The following is a 16,368-nucleotide window of genomic DNA, read 5'->3' as shown; positions in this document are numbered from 1 at the left end:
GTAGTCCATATTCTGTTGTGAAGTCTATGTACCATTGACATTAGTCCGGTACGCTGGATGTGCCTTCACGGGGAACATAGATTATTCAACATCTCTCCGCAACATCACTGGAATCCCATCACAGTCCTAGAACTTGTTTGAACAAACATAATGAAATATATTCATACTCCAGGAACACCATTGCCCCATATAAGCATGTAGTTCCGAGCAATAACATAGGAAACCTATACGCCGGTGTGTACATGTAGGGGTATCACCTGATCTCGCTGTTATGCAACTCAAAAAGTCCCACCACGCTATGCACAAGTATCCACGTCATCCATCTATTCAAACGAGTATTCCCTCGTGGTTCTACCATTGCTGGGAACATGGTGGGTACGCACCATGCCGAAAAGAGCTAGTCACGCACAGCGCGCAAGAAACGAAGATTGAAAATTGAGATTGTGAAAGAAAAGAGCTGACTTAGGAAGCAAAGCGGCCCCGAAACTTGGCACCGTGGGGGTGGCGCGCACTGTATGTCGCGGAGGAGTCAATGGCACGTGGTGTGACCGCTGGACCTGAAGTTTCAGTGACAGTAACCATAACGATGTCGGTGATGGTGACAAAGCTACCGCTTGGGGGTAGCGATGTAGGAGCAGGGCCCGGACGCTGCGAAAGAGTAGGGATCTTGGTAGGAGCTGGCTGGGTTGAGTTGAGGAAGGGAGCACCGCTGGAGATCGAAGGGACAACTGGTGGCGATGGAGCCAGAGGCGGAGGTGAAGAAGCACCACCAGTAGGCGCAGGGGTATTGGCGGGTACGGATGGGCTAACAGGGCTGGGAGCGCCAGTAGGAGCCGGTGTTCCAGAAGGAGAGCCCGAGGGAGAGCCCGAGAAAATGGGACCAACCTCGCCTTTGACGACGTCTGTCATAAGAGCAGTGCGCTTATTATAGTCGGACACGGCCTTGGACATGGCGTCCTGCTGACCAACAGCGTACTTCTGGCTAGCCTCTGCAGCCAGTGCAACATCTGGAGATGTGACATCGACGTCGATACAGGTGGTATAGTATTCATCCTTGCCCTTTGGCAGGCCAGGATCGATGCCAGGAGCGGTGTTCCATTGCCACACCCAGTAGAAGGTGTAAGGTTTGTCCAGTGCAGCAGTTTGGGGAAGCTGAACGTTGGTTTCGCAAGCGAGAGGGTAGTTTCCCGGTGCTCCCTCCACAACTTGGCCCATTGCGAAATTCGGTATGGCCTTGGAACGCTCCTGCCAAATCGCGTTGGTCGGGTCTGTCTCGTAGCATCGTCCGTCGTCGAAGTCGTTCATTGTGATAAGCGCGCCCTTCTTGTTGCCGCCTTGGCCGTCTTGAGTCCACTGAAGAACGTTGAGGAGAGTTTCGTTCTCATCGGGCTCAGCGGTACCGTATACGAAGACAGTGCCACCCTTCTCGGGCTTGCCCTTTTGATTGCCGGGCTTGGTGACGTGTCCATTCTCCTGGTAACGCATCGCGATGTAGCCGCCGGGTGTAGCTTGGAGACGAGGGTACTTTTCGGAAGACTGGACTTGCTTGCGCTGCGCTGTGTGGCAGAGGGGAGTGGTCTCATCGATGAAAAGCTTGCCTTGTCCGGCAGGAAGCTCCCAGTTCATAGACGTGCCGGTAAACTCAGGATCGGTTTTGGAGACCATGCCTCGCGAGTAACCGTACTGACCAACGTATTCGCCCTTATCGTTGACGTTACGCATCTGCTCGATCCAGGTATGTCCTAGGACGAGGGGTGCGACGGCCAGCGCGGCAAGTGTTGCTTTAACGATGTTCGGCATCTTGATTGTGCTGTTGAATATCTGAGAGTAGTGGTCGGGGGGTCTAGTGATCTTGGCCTGCAAGAGCGAAACAGTGTGCTGAAGAAGCTAGAACCTTGTGCAAAAAGCGCAGTCGCTGTCGGTGAAGTTGTTTTAGAAAACTGCCGATGAGAAGCTTGCGGAATAGAAAAGATTGAAGAAGATTATGGGAACCCAAGAAATAGTGAAGTGAGAGCTTTCCAGAAGTACTTCGTGAGCGCACAATATCGACTCACGTGCTTGACTTGTCTTCAACAGGAAGTTTACGCTACCATTGTTCAAGGCAACAATGTGTAAGTGACTTGTCGAATTTCGGCTGTAACAGCGCGCGCCCCAAACAACACAATCGCAAAGGACGAGCAGAGGAACAGAATACGCAACTTAGTGAGAGGAGTACGTGTTCGAGATCTACGCGGATATAGTTCATATGAAGGCGCCTGGGCCCGGTGTGACAAACGCTGAGCATGTTGGTGACACCCAAGGCCTAGAACGACACGACAAACGGTAGCCAATAGAGAGGGGCGCACAAGAGCCATCGAAACACAAAGCCACCACATGCGACTTCTACTCAAGCTTTTGCAGCCTTATACATGGAGGTCGGGTCGGTGTTTCAACGTTGGCCAAAGCTGTAGCCGCCAGTATCGCTGCCTTGGCTCCCGGCGCATAGTCGTAGCGTAGCGCGCTCATATGCAGCCTCCCGTGAATACGGCGTGAATCTTTCTCATATGTTGGGTACCTTCAGTTCTCGCAAGGCTGCACTAGTGAAGCATTAGACATGGAAGCGGGTTGTGTGGGGGTGTTGCAAGAGGTCGCGTGCCGTTAATCGACGGCATGTAACGGGAATTGGGCACCACATAAATGGCATGGCATGGCATGGCATGGCATGTCATTCTCCGTTCCTGATTGATATGGGGCAACGCATTATGGTAGTGAAATGTTAAAAGCGAGCCGTTTGTATGACCGAACATGTTTCCGCCAGGGCAAACGGAGTCAACGGGTGCGGGTCGCGTCCAAGCAAGTCCAGGCGGCCAGGTACAACAGGCTGGAAACGTCCAAGCATCGAAACGTCTGGAAGCGGGCCTCGCACCACGCAGTGATAGGCGATGGTGTTTTCACAAGGCGCTTCGGGAAGTGAGTCTCTTGGTGAAGTGAAAGTCGGGAGGTGGAGTGAAGATTTACCGCCGATCAGCTACGTTTCAGGTCGCAAGGCTGGTCGGCTTTGATTGGACGCTGACCCTTCCCGCAAAGCTACAACGTCGAGACTTCATTGGAGCGCATTGCCCCGTTCCAGATGCAATGCTCCAGATGTGTACTGTCGCAGTGCGACATAGGTTGACGCCCATCCACTGACTATATTTAATCATGACTATCCCAGACGCCCAGCACGATATCTTGCGCGTTTTCGCTCCTCCGCCCACTTTTTGCAAGGTTGCGCGGCCTCCATTGACATGCCTACGATCAAAAAGCCGCAGCAATTCTTTCTCCGCAGTTTTGGGATTGTCGAAAGGCAAAGCGGATTAGCAAATTTCCCTCACCGTGCGCTGAAAGTCGAACAAAGGATTGGCCTGTCATTAATCGCAAATTGGCTGACTGATAACTGAGCAATGTCCTTGAATGAGCAAAGGAGGACAAGATTTCAATTCAAAGAAAGAGAGATTCAGGGCGCACGTGAAACCAAGTGCACATGTCACTATGCACATACTCGATAACTGCTGTCAGAATACAAATTACTACCGGTAAGCACTGGAAATTGCAGGTTGTGCCCAAGATATCACGTACAAAATTCAAGTTTATGTGAAGAAACAGTCACAACACAGACAGGAAGAATCAAATAAAGAGAGGGGTTATATTAAAATCAGCAAGCAGATGCAGAAGAAGTCGTCATTAGAGAAAGGCTCATATCGTGCACTCGCTGCATGCAGCGGACCAAGAAGCTCAAGAAAACACCCAGACCGTCATGCAAAAGCATCGACATGCCATCTCTGTATTACGAGTCCGCAGTCATATCGCATGATAAATCCATAGTCAGCTCGGCACATGCCTTGACCCACGGAGGTCAAACAGACACTAAGCCGGTGATTTGTGGGATTAGAGCAAACGTTGGTCCCTTTCATGATGCAGAACCTCGATGCAGTAAAGTCAGAACATGAGCGGCGTCGATAACTGCATCATCGATATCTGCATCATCGGGCATCTCTACAGGATCCTCAGTCTTGATCACGGGAGTTGTCATGGGTGATGCATAGGAGGATGAGGTAGCAGCCATGCTAGCAGTGACGTTGTCAACAAATGCAGCATTTTTGATCCCAAGATCGCCAATGCCAACGCCTCCCTTGCCGTGGGCGCTGGAACGACTCTTCATATTGAAAACGTTGCTTGAATTGTGCCCCTCCGGATTCAAGTTTCGAGGATTATCACCACCGCCCACAGAGTTGCTTTCGATGTCCATGAGGTGGCTGTTTTCGTGACCGTATACCCGAGATTTGGATCCAATCCTATCGTTGATGGCGGCCAGTGAAAAGCTCGTGATGCGTTGATCGGTCGTTTCAACTTCCTTGTTTGTTGTTAAAGAGTCACAAGTCGAGTGAAAGCCAGAGGTGCGATGGGTGTGGGTGTGGGAGGACGGGCTGTTCGTAGCTTGTGGAGAGGGAGATGGAGACGACTCTAGAAGTGGAGAAGCTGTAGTAGTGTTAGTTCAATACCATTTGTACAGTCATTCGAATTCAAGAGATTAGAATAATTACTTGGTGTGGTCCCATCCTTGCTGGTCACTTTGGCCTGCTTTTTGCCTTTGCGTGTCATTTCCTCGGTATCTTTGTCGATCGGTACCTGTCGCTTTGGTAAAGGCAGTGGGTTGCCATTTTCATCGGTCCGCTTCTTGAAAGGACGATTCTGATGCTCTAAATCAGCATCGCGGCCATTAGCGGTCCAAATACCGCGGTTGGCATTAGACTTTGTGTTGACAAGAGTGGCCTTATGGAGCTTGTGTGGTGCGCCAACAATAGTCATGACCTTTTCCTTTTTCTGGTACACGGTCAGTTAGGCGTTGCGCGCAGACCAATGTTACTATGTGCTTACCAAGAGATTCACGGCGACGTTCTTCGAAGTCTGGTTATTAAGTAAGCTGGTACTCTCCTTGCCGTGTTGACAGTAGTAATTACCCTAAGAGCCATACAGATCCATCCAATACGATCCTCAAAATGCCAATGTTGAGTTTCGCCGATGGCATCGATGAGCGCGGAATCATAGATGCGAGAATTGAAACCACCAGTATGAATCTGCTTTGCGAGAAGCTGCACATCTTTAGCCAAGGCACACATTGGTAAGGTAGCCTGTATAATACTTACGAGGACATCCCAAGCGCAGGCCTCAATTGCCCAATCCTGATAATAGTGCTCCGGAGGTGTAAAGCGCTTGCGATAAGCACTTGCTACTGTGTCCTTTGCCTTAGACATGTCCTTCATAGCATCGACAATCTCTGTTACGACCTGACAATCCTGTTCGTCGGTGAGCGGAATGGAAACATCATTGGTAGGCGGCAGCCACTGAAAGCTGGACATTGAGCGCTGTGACTCTCCTGCATTCTGGAAGTAAAGACCGTTTTGTTTGACGTTGTAGTTGGGCTTATAAAGGCACTGAGATGTGAGAGGCCTGATCCTTGACGGCGCCGCCAAATCGTGTGGAAGTCGCCAATGCTTTGTCGGGAGCGAAGATTCAGCTAGAGAAGAGGGAGGAATCACTGGGGGCGGACGCCTGTTCCTGGATGTGGAGCCATGACTACGATCCGCCATGTTGTCACGACCGGACATCAGTGCGTGCCGTCGTGATCGATATCGGGGTTTAAGATTATGAATCCTTGCGCACGAGTGTTGCTGCCTAACTTAAGTCAATATTTGAGATCTGGGAGCAAGACAGAAAGTGTCAAAGTGGTATCCAAGCTGCAGTGAGGTATGTAAGAAGAGAAGGTCGTGTGCACGCACACGTGTCGAGGACCTCATATATATACCTAGTGGGGGCTTTCAGAATCAAACTAAGGCTGAATCAGGATGGGCGGTAGTCTGTGTGAAGGAAAGGTAAAGCAAGTCGCGAGGTGAAGTATCCACATCACAAACGATATAGCGCTAGGCCGGTTGACCGCCGGTACACCTCTGAAGAAGTCACACGCGTATTTTCATAGCTACTCAGCGGAATCCGATCAAAGTATTACTGCTAATTACAAATTCGTGTAATGTGCGTAAGATAGGCCAGAGCCACCTCTTTTCGTGGAGCAGTGTACATAGAGCTGTGAAATTCTCACATTCATGATCGTCTTTGGAGTGTGAATGGTAAACAAAAACTCCACCTTTTGCATCCACGCCCCACATACCAGTCATTCTGCGCCGGTCTCAAGCAGCCATTCCTGCCAGCGAATCTCGTCAAAGTCGTCCTGGGGATTCAGAGAACTGAAAACAGAGGACTTACAGATTGCTTAACACAGTTACAATAGTGTCCGTACCAAGATATTGTGGAAAACTACCAACATCTGACAGTACCTGGCAAGGCTTCGAGATCGGCCGCTTCTCACAGCTTGCTAGCACCGTGGACGAGTATCGCGATACCGACAGATGAGAGGCTCCGGAGTAAGACACAGGCTCTTATACTATCGCAAATCCTGCAAGAGGATGTCGAGCTTATACAACTAACAATTTCATGTATCCGATCCACCAAATCCCGGCTCGTACCCTCAGCACCGGTAGCGGCATGGGATTTCCAGCTCGGGTCAATGGCTGCGCAACGGCGTTTGAATGTACTTTGAATGTACCCACTTGAACACACGATGTCGATCAGTGAAGCTTAAAGTGAACGCGGCTTGGAGAATGCAAAGACGTCAAGGTGCGTGTAAGGTGCGTGGCATAAGTGAAGTGGGCTTGACACATGATCGCTGGTACCGGTACCGTACCGGTACCTACTTACCGGTACCTGCCTAGCGTGACAAGGGTCTCACCTCAATCCGAACGTCAAGTTTCGACCACTAAAGAGTTCATGAAAGAAGCAAAGTAGCAGGCAATTTTCATGGCTTGGTTTTCGTTCCAAGATGGCTATATGTGCTGGAGTTACTTCTTCGCCTAGTTACACGACAGCATTCAAGCCTGGAATAAGCAATAGTGCAATGAACGATACAAACTATTTTTGAGCTTTCACAGCATTGCTGAAGTATGGAATCAGATCTACCGGTACTGCATGTAAGTGTACTTCACTCTTGGAGTCAACAATCGCTGGATCTCGTGCACTCAGCATATGACCAAACAAAGACCCAACCACGGAAAAGAGTTATTCAAGAAAGCTTCTCAAGTCAGCATATAGTAATTTTAGGCCCTCAAATCGCCCAACTCTTACACGTATACACTTTTGCATAAACCCTTGCCTCTCCCAAGCATACATCCCCTTACTACGGTTGTCCGGCGACGCAACAATGTTACTCTTGTTATGTGGCGTTCGGGCTCTCTTACTGCAAATAATATTGTTATAGTTGTGTAAACTCCCTACCATGTTGCAAATCGTCATTGGAATTCTTTCATCCTCTTTCTAAAAGAATCATCATTAGGGATTCTTTATACCCACCACAGCAGGCTGTCCATTGTTCATAATGCAGCTAGCCAAATATCTCATTCCACACGCTTACACTGCATTGAGTCTAACGTCGCTAGCATTTACACCGTACCAGCAAAAGAACTATCCGTATACCTGTAGAAATACACATTACTATTCGAGCTACCACGAACCTTTCTGCACATCCTGTTATTATCATAAACATCGAGATGCTATTGCTTGGTTTCAATTGCAACAACGCCACACCAGAATCACGCAGGAGCATATCTGAGTACGATGGAACAAAGTGACGAGTTGAAACTGAGGAGAGCTCACTACGGAGAATGACCTGGAAATATCCAACATGTGCGAATTCTGGGCAAAAGTAAAAGAGTATAAGCTTGGCGTAGCATTATTAACATACAGATGTGCAATTAAGCAAACCACAGGACTGTAATGGAAATAATGACACATAATTCACTAGGAGCCCTGCGAGAATGAGCTAAGTTTCGAGTCTCACGGCTGGCGCAGTAGTTATAAACTGACGGTGCTGCGGACCACTGCAGTTTCACCTCTCAACATTATTTTCTTGCACAAATCTACAACCAAGTACTGTAACAATCAGCATTAAGCTCTACCTTATATTCAATAGATAAGTCAGACTCACGCGATGTCGGGATTCCCTTGGGCACACAGCGGCAACGGTAGAGCATCATCCTCACAAAATGGCATCGTCAAAGGCGCATCTACATCCCCTTTGACGAAAACTTCCAAGCAGCATACCAAGAAGCTCGTTCAGATGCCAGGAACTCCCAGGTATCGCTCGTCAGAACTGGAGACTATGCAGCAGCCCAGTTATATCAATATGGAGTTCAAAACAGCGGCAGCTTCTGACCCGGTCGATTGGTCGCGTAGCACACCTGAGTCCATTGGCAGTGTAGACAGTCTACAATTAGATGTAGCATCGTTACCATGGCTGACTGACATCAACGTCTTTGGCACTCTGCAGCCAACGATTGGTAAGTGCGACGATCCCTCCCACACCATTGCTACATATTGACTGAACCTCTAGGTATGCCTGATATCAGCAACTTTGACTATAGCGATTATATGAAGTTTGGGGCCTCTAGGGTCTATGATCAGAACGCCGGCCATCTCAGCAGCCTAGACAACACTTTCGCCGCCCCCTTGAACACGGACGGCAATGATACTGTAGAATCTCGCGCCGTCCAGCAGAACACTGCTGCGCTCCACCATCGAAAGACGGATGATAAAAATAACACAAATGGTCAAGTTGTGGCAGTCCACAAGAACAACATAGTTGCGGGCGAACTCGTCATCGACCGCGAAAACGATGACTTGGACCTCCTACCGGATTTCAGCAATCTGAAACCTGGCCTTTCGAATGAATCAATACCGGTCATTGATCGCAACAATGCCATCTTGGATTATGACAGTGATCTCGGTGACAAGAAGAGTACAATACGCAAAACTAAACCAGGCTCCCGAATCTATATAGACTCCAATAACTATGGGAACTACGCGAGCGGCATCGTTTATGACAATACCACTAGTTGGCAAGATCCTAACCGTGAACTGCAATTTAATCCAGTGGGCTCAATTGCCGGCGCTGTACCCTCCACAAGGACAATGGTTGGCGATCATGGACTCTCCAACTATCTTAATCAAACCGGAAGAACCGGAAACCAGTTTCTTTTTACATCTAGAGTACCTCAAGATATGTTTTCGGCCGGTCAAGGGAAGTTAGTAGGATATCATGGGCCTGAACTGACCCAAAAGAATGAGAATAACGCATCTCTCACCACACTTGGCGTTTCCCTAGGTAGGAAGACAAACCAGAATAGCGACATCACCGTCGGAACAATTTTTACCGCATATAATAGCACAAGTGATTCTGTCATAGATCGAGAAAGCGTTCATTCTAAGATTCGTAGAGCCAACCGACTTATGAGGGAAGAGAAAAAGACTAGAAATAATGCTAGTCGAGAAAGGCAAACCCTCTTCCATCCCACTGACGATCCCAGCATTCCAAACTCTCAAAACCAGCACGATACGCATGTCAGTGGCCTAGTCAGTGCAATGCGAAACAACAAGGGTTGTCTAGAGTCGAATACGACGGAAGAATTCATCACACGGTGGCAGGATGACGCCACATACTACACCTACGCCGAGTTGCATACCGCAGCTGACGAGCTCGTTGTAAGTAATAGCCATCCACTCATTGCATCGCCATAATTAACACTCAATAGACTGAAATGACCAAGATCCACAAAGAAGGCTGGAAGAAGCCCATTTACGACTCCGGCCGCCGCGAGTTGTATCGGAAGACAATATACTTCACCTTCAATGACCGCTACGAGGCTGTTCGCGAATATCTCAAGTGTTCCAAGACTATTTGTGCGGATATCATGAAGGGCGAGCGATTCTGGTCACTTTTAGGCAACCCTACGGAGCTCATGAAGCGGGCAATGACGAATCAGCGCTCTAACAAGACTAAGGGAATTCGCCTCAGTTTCGCTATTGCGGCAGAAAAGGCAAAGAAGACTGGTGATGCAAAGAAGAATGGCGAATCTGGGAAGCAGTCCAAGCGTGCGAGGGAGGATGAGAATAACAGTAAAGGCGAAGGTGCAGCATCGTCCAAAAAAGCTCGTGCAGCCTAATATGAACCTATCTTAAGATTGAAGCTGTGCTATTTGATGTTACATTCTTTTCCGAGTAAAATCCTCTTGTGGTGTTGAGTACTAGCTATTGCGCGATGCAGCCGGCGGTTGAACATCCATTTCGTGTTGACATGCCGTTCGATCCAATTTTCAATAAATTACATCAGTGTGTGCTTCGTGAATGACGACTTGAGACTATATATATTACTATTGACACACCTCAGAACTACTTACGTCGAATTTTGTATTACTTAAGAAATCTATTATCTCTCGATGCAAAGGTCTAGAGGTGTTTTAACATGGATTAAAGAAATAATTACTTGCCTCCCATGTCATCTGACTAGTACGACACTCACTTCACTAAAAGACCAGCCAGAACTGGTGCATCCTATAACCTATCTAGATTTCTTCCATAAAGCTACCTCGAAAAGTCTTCCTAGAATGCTATAATCAGACACAGCTGGCCATGGGGCCTCTAAATCCGGTCTCTTGTTGTTCACCATCGTCTCTTCCTGACCGGATCCCCTCTAATACTTGCACTACAAGAATAATCGTATCTTAAAGACGTACTTAAATGTGAATGTTGGTCTACAGCCAGCTCATCAGGCGTGGCATGTCGGTTCTAGAGATAGAGGAAGCAGTACGCGAATGGACCTGGCTGAGTTCGAATTCATCACCAAATCACTTTTATAATTCTTAATTAATGGTGTGAATTCATATGGCTATCATTTCGTATCTTTCATACGTACTGAAAGCATGATGGTCGCTCTGTCTCTCTCAGTCATATCTTATCCCCGATCCTCCCACCCTCATTAAATAGCCCTCCCAAACCTCGGCGCATCTACAATATCAAATGATTCGTCAACCCAGGCCGCCTGCGGTCCCCCTCTTAAATGCTCATTCGAAGGCACATGTCCCAAAATCTCATTCTCAACCCTAACCTCCCTCGTGCACCAAATCTCGCCCCTCTTCATCCCCTCATCCTTCCAAACTCCACTCCCACCACCATCCTCATCCTCCTGTGTGCCCAGAACCTTTAACCGGATCCCACTCTCTGCATCCGCATCCCCCGGATTAAGCATCGTAGCAAGCCGACTTCGACTGCGACTGCGACTACTCTCCACCTTGGCCCCAACCCCTACATGCTCATCATGCTCATATGTCCGCCCGTATCCCTTACTGTGCGTCGCATGTTTAATTCGACTCCCCCACACCCCAAAATACCCCAAAAACCTCTGAAACAAACTCCTAAGACAAGGCACACAAATCACAATCACGCCCACCAACTCCTCAATCAGGCTCCACATGCCTATCCCCACCGACTCATTCACCGGGTCGCCTGTGCTGCCAAACCGCGCTGCAGCCACAATTTTCACTATCGAGGCAATGCCCGCAAAAACACCGAGCGACATGAGGACAAAGAGGAGTACGCGCTCGCGCAACGGGCGTCGCAAATGCTGGAGGAAGGAGAGTGGCAGTAGCGCGAATATGAAGTCTGTGGCTATGTTGATGACGCCGGCGCTGATGCTGCTTATGCCTACGGTGCGCTTGCTCCAGCATGTGCCGTGTACGGTGCCGAGGAGATCCCATTGTTTGCGCACGGGGATGCACTGGAGGAGGGTGGCGAGGGTGTTATATATGCCCAGGATGATTTGGATGGCGATCATGAGGTAGAGGAAATTTTGCAGGCGAGAGGAGGATTGGATGCGGAGGAGTGTTAGTGCAAAGGAGGATTTGATGGCGGCCATGGAGCATGCCCATATGGGTTGGGAGATTGTGGCATATTTAAATGCCAGTTGGGCGTCGGTGAGGGTGAAAGTCTCGGTACTGCCAGTGAAGGTGTAAGGTAGAGCGGCAAGGAGGAGGGCGGAATTTGTGAGGACTAGGCACTGGGTTTTGGCAGTGATGTCAGTGGTATGTTGCTTTGTGGAGGCTTCTTTGCTGTAGCATGATATAATGCAGAAATATACTAAAGTGTGGAGGAGCCATTGTGGTATGCTGGATGAGCAAATGAGAAAGAGTATACCAACTCACATAAGCTAATACGCAAATATAATCATCTAGGTGTAGTCTCAACGTCGGAAAACACCTAATCCATATTCTCGCACCAAAGACAAGCGCCGCAACACCATGTAGTCCAAGTGCTGTACCAACAAAGATGCGGGCATTTTCCTGTGCTGCAGGTGAGGGATCTGCCAGGATGAAACGAGGGTCAGGTGGCGCCGGAGATGGTGAAGCCATGCTATGTACACGCAAAGCCGGGCTACATGTCGCGGGGAATTAGGACGAGGAGAGAAAAGTCTTCGAAATCACGATCCAGCGAACCATCATAACTCGGATAGACAGAGGAGATAGATACGTATATCAGGCCATAGAACCTCGCTGTGAGAAGAGGGATGTGGGGCCCCATGGGTGCAGGGAGCCTTAATGGCCGCAATATGGTCTGGAAAACGGATGGGTAAGTTGGACGTATTGCTTGTAAAACGGTATATACTCACTATTTGACGTGGTGAATTCCGAGGTTATGGTCAGCGAATTGTCCCCAGCGAGGTATGCATGCACGTCGTGTATGCATCGTGATTCACTCATGTGATTGGTCGGAATAGTTGTAGCCTGAAAGTGTTCAGCCGGTACGATAGGGGTGAGACGTCGGAGTGAAGACCCGCTCTTAGGTCGAGCAATCGGATCTTCCCATATAATGACTCCCTTGCACCTTGGATCTCCTAGACATAGCGTGAATCGCCGCGAAGAGGGCGCGAAGTCATACTTTGATTCGATATTGTACAGCCGCGCGGTATGAAGTTCAGCTGGTCGAACGGTATGGAGCATTATTACCATTGGATCGCCATGAACAGGCTAAATGCGGTTGTAAAATGTACCGAATAGTGGCGTTGAAGTAAGCAAAGCGTATAATTGAAGTGCATGCTCCCCGTTTCGACATGGCCGAACCCAACCCAGTGATTAATGTGATCTAGGCCACCATATCATGTTTTTGGCCATCAGAGCAGCTTATATGCTCTGTAGACTCAAATGATACTTTCACGACGCCAGGATCGTGATTGCAAAGTTTCGAGTTCATGTCCCGCCCCAACTCGCCCCTCCACCCCCAACAACCCCTGAACTCCCCAAATTCGAACTATACCTCCTAAAGCCCTTCCCCATCCCGATCGGCACTGAACTTCTTCTTCTTACACCTCTCTTCCTGCCCTGCTGCGAAGCACTCCTGACACTGCCCAGATGACTTGATCGTCTCCTCCCAGTATGCTCCTCTGCATCGCTAGATTCATTGCCATCCTCCGATATGGCCGCAACACTGGACCTTGTGGAACAGTAGCTTAGGATGTTCATGTCCGCTGGTTCTCCAAATTCCGACTCTGACAGTGCTGTCTCTTCAATGTCGCGTACGTTTTGCGGTTGTGGTGTTCCACCTCTCCATACATTCTGCACCTGTAGCACGCTTTCTTCTTCATCTTCGTCTACTACGTCATCTTCACCACCAAACCCCTTGCCTTCTACTAGCCAGAAAGTAGGAATAGCCGCCACCAACGAGATCGCACTCAACGTCCAGAACGGCACAATCACATACCCTCTCTTAACACCCCACGTGAAAAGGCCGCCTCCAATCGACGGTCCCACTGCTCTGCCCACCGCACTAACGCTAGTCGCGAGCCCATTGATCGTCCCGAGTACACTCAAACTAGCCGCGCTATTCGTAAGCATAATCGTACTCGTTGGAAACGCAAAAGTTCCTCCTACACCCCTGACCATGAGCAATGCAATCATTGTAGCCTCGCGGGCCGTGGGATCGGGGATGAGCGAGACAAAGGGCGTGACAAAGAACACGAATGGGAATATAAGGAAAGCTATTCGTAGGCATGTCAGTACACCGAGACGGCGAGCCGTGGGTGGGAATATCAAGAATTGGCACAGTGTGGAGCTGATGGCGAAGATTGTGAAGATAAGGCCAATTCGGCGTGAATCGATACCAAAACCGCCCGCGAATTTCAACGGCAGGGATCTATGGGGGTCTCCGTAGAACTGTGGAGGGTGGTGCATGAAAACTGGAAGAAGCTGGATTGGGTTGGGTTAGCTGGCTGGTGGGTAGGGTGCTTAGACAAGAAAGGACGTACTTGATCGAAAGCGAGCGTGTATAGTGCTAAGAGCGTATAGACAATAAGGTTCAATGTCGTTTGGTACGTCAACACGTCTCGTACTGTTGGCCTTGCCTTCTTGTTGACCTCGCCCACAAGGTTTGAATCGCCTGGCGTATCAGAATCCACCTTTCGCTGACCTAACAGCGGCTCGCTTTCCCCATCACCACACTTCTCTCTCCTCTTTAAGCGGAAAGTTTTCCTCGCAAATTGTGTAATCTTCTCTCCTGTTCTAAGACCTAGATCTTTCTTTCCTCTCTTCGTCTCTAGCGTCTCCTGGAGAAAAAGCCATCCGATTACAATCCCTATCGTAAAAAAACCTGCTGCCACGATATTGGGTAGCACATAGGGAAACTTTTCCAGGAATTCGCTTCCTCTAGGCTTCCTAGGATCTATTCTCAAAGGATTACTTAGTGCGCCTCCTAATGTCGGTCCAAAAATGGCGCCCACGGTGTAGACGAGCGGCATTACACTGAACGCCCTGGGCTGCAATTCCTTCCACGGACATAGCTCTGCGACTGTTGTCCTCAGAATGCCTACATTGCCATTCGTCAAGCCCTGCAGTGCGCGCGCCGCCAGCGCCATGGGCAAGTTGACAGAGAATCCCCAGAGCAACATGGTCCACATCGTGTTCAACAGGCCAAGAAGAATGATGGGCTTGCGGCCATAACGGTCAGATGCGGCGCCCCATATGAGGCCTGTGAAAGCCTGGCAAATTGAGAAGATTGAGGATGCGATGCCAGCCCAGCGGGCGATGTCGTTTTCGGGAATGCCAAAGGACTCCATGAGTTCTGGCATGTAAGGAAAGACAGAGGTGAGGGCTATGGGTTCGGCGAAACGACATATTGCTACCAGATCTTGTTAGCACGTCGTTCGTTGAGGCTCTGGACTAGATATGATGGGGCACAGGTAGTAGTGGAGTCAACATCTTACAGAGTATGACCAGTTGTCTGACCGGTAATCGGTGCTGAGTCGTTGTTGTGGTGGTCATATTGGCGGGGCTTGATTTAAACCAGGCATTCCTCCACACCTACGCATTAATTCAAACCTGGGAACTACGTGAGTTGTTTGATGGTGGATGCATGAAGGCAAGCTGCGGTGAGGTTAAGCCTCATCTTCGTCGTCTGACTCGTGCTCGCGCCGCAACCCCCGCGATGGTTACGCCGCTAGCCGCATTTCCTGTCATGCGCCTTTGGGAGATTTTATCCGGCAATAAGAAGCCATATACATGATAGGTAGGAAATAGCATGCTTGAGGAGCTTGTCGGGAGGCTTCAAAGTTCATGGTGATACCCCCTGTTGCCTGAAGAAGGTTGCGATGGTGGAGCGTCACGCGACAGTCTGTGGAATCCACATGCGGTTCCTCGGTGTCCAGTGACTCCAGTCGACGTAAGCGCTGATCAAGCGCTGAGAGAGGAAAGGTGATTTGATCTGAGGTACTCATGTCTTTCGCCGCCAGAAAGGAGAACGATGGGGCTACGGTCTTGAACAAAAAACTACGAGCAGCAAAAGAATTTTGGCCTCTTACGACTTACTATGTAGTCTGTTTATTGAGATGCTGCCCTGTGCTCCAGTCCAGGTAGTTATGGATGACTTCGACGCTTTTGTGATGGAGCAACACGTTCTAACAGTAAGAAAGATGACTGTGTCGACCCACTGATGTTAGGTACAATCATCATGCGCAAAGGGCCGTCAGGGCCGTCGTCTTACCAAGATTCCAGTGGTTCGTATTATCAAAATGGACTTACAAGTAAATGTGCATTATTCTGATTCCTGCCCCTCGTAGAATTATGAATACATGCAATTTGGAGCCAGTGATATAGTTATCAGTTACCCAAACGTGATCTCTAAGTAGCTCGATTCCGTTACGGACTCGCCTCAGAACAGTAGATTGCGCTGAGCATTAATGATGTTCTACAGTATACCGAGACGTTCTATATAAGCATCTTTCGCTTCAGCACTTTTACTTTCTTAACGACATCTCTGTCCGTCAAACTATCCGGAGAGCTTTGAGGATGGCTTGGTGGCAACGTAATTTTAAAACGGTACCGGCTCCGAGTGTGGCGAATCGTCCCAGTGTTGGATCATCGTATTCAGATTTGATTGGCTTGTCTGGCTGATTACTGCTGACTGCTAACGTCCAATACGGTA

General features: G+C 49.1%; 6 protein-coding genes across 6 annotated transcripts; 2 read left to right on the top strand and 4 right to left on the bottom strand.

The window, feature by feature from the left end:
* Positions 1-462: 462 nt before the first annotated feature.
* On the bottom strand, positions 463-1,800 carry IAQ61_010805 (uncharacterized protein; the record flags this gene model as incomplete). Its single annotated transcript, XM_003834776.1, has 1 exon — positions 463-1,800. The coding sequence occupies one exon, from the start codon at positions 1,798-1,800 to the stop codon at positions 463-465; it is 1,338 nt and encodes a 445-aa protein (XP_003834824.1).
* Positions 1,801-2,784: 984 nt separating this feature from the next.
* Positions 2,785-2,970, top strand: IAQ61_010804 (uncharacterized protein; the record flags this gene model as incomplete). Its single annotated transcript, XM_003834775.2, has 1 exon — positions 2,785-2,970. The coding sequence occupies one exon, from the start codon at positions 2,785-2,787 to the stop codon at positions 2,968-2,970; it is 186 nt and encodes a 61-aa protein (XP_003834823.2).
* Positions 2,971-3,928: 958 nt separating this feature from the next.
* On the bottom strand, positions 3,929-4,827 carry IAQ61_010803 (uncharacterized protein; the record flags this gene model as incomplete). Its single annotated transcript, XM_003834774.2, has 2 exons — positions 3,929-4,497; positions 4,563-4,827. 2 exons carry the CDS (start codon positions 4,825-4,827, stop codon positions 3,929-3,931), a joined length of 834 nt encoding a protein of 277 aa, XP_003834822.2.
* Positions 4,828-4,904: 77 nt separating this feature from the next.
* On the bottom strand, positions 4,905-5,627 carry IAQ61_010802 (uncharacterized protein; the record flags this gene model as incomplete). The annotated part of the gene is made up of 1 exon (XM_066098937.1): positions 4,905-5,627. The coding sequence occupies one exon, from the start codon at positions 5,625-5,627 to the stop codon at positions 4,905-4,907; it is 723 nt and encodes a 240-aa protein (XP_065951095.1).
* A 2,411-nt stretch (positions 5,628-8,038) lies between these two features.
* On the top strand, positions 8,039-10,067 carry IAQ61_010801 (uncharacterized protein; the record flags this gene model as incomplete). The annotated part of the gene is made up of 3 exons (XM_003834773.2): positions 8,039-8,405; positions 8,459-9,606; positions 9,657-10,067. Coding segments are annotated over 3 exons (1,926 nt in total), but the record flags the coding sequence as incomplete, so codon positions are not given.
* An 812-nt stretch (positions 10,068-10,879) lies between these two features.
* Positions 10,880-15,209, bottom strand: IAQ61_010800 (uncharacterized protein; the record flags this gene model as incomplete). Its single annotated transcript, XM_066098936.1, has 7 exons — positions 10,880-11,956; positions 12,102-12,330; positions 12,402-12,510; positions 12,566-12,680; positions 13,260-14,138; positions 14,198-15,066; positions 15,152-15,209. The coding sequence occupies 7 exons, from the start codon at positions 15,207-15,209 to the stop codon at positions 10,880-10,882; spliced, it is 3,336 nt and encodes a 1,111-aa protein (XP_065951094.1).
* Between the last annotated feature and the right edge of the window lie 1,159 nt (positions 15,210-16,368).

Source organism: Plenodomus lingam (assembly GCF_022343315.1).
Source record: "Plenodomus lingam strain CAN1 chromosome Unknown contig_9, whole genome shotgun sequence".
Taxonomy (NCBI): Eukaryota; Fungi; Ascomycota; class Dothideomycetes; order Pleosporales; family Leptosphaeriaceae; genus Plenodomus; species Plenodomus lingam.
Note: the sequence above shows the minus strand (reverse complement) of the source record. Positions and strands in the feature narration are given on the sequence as shown.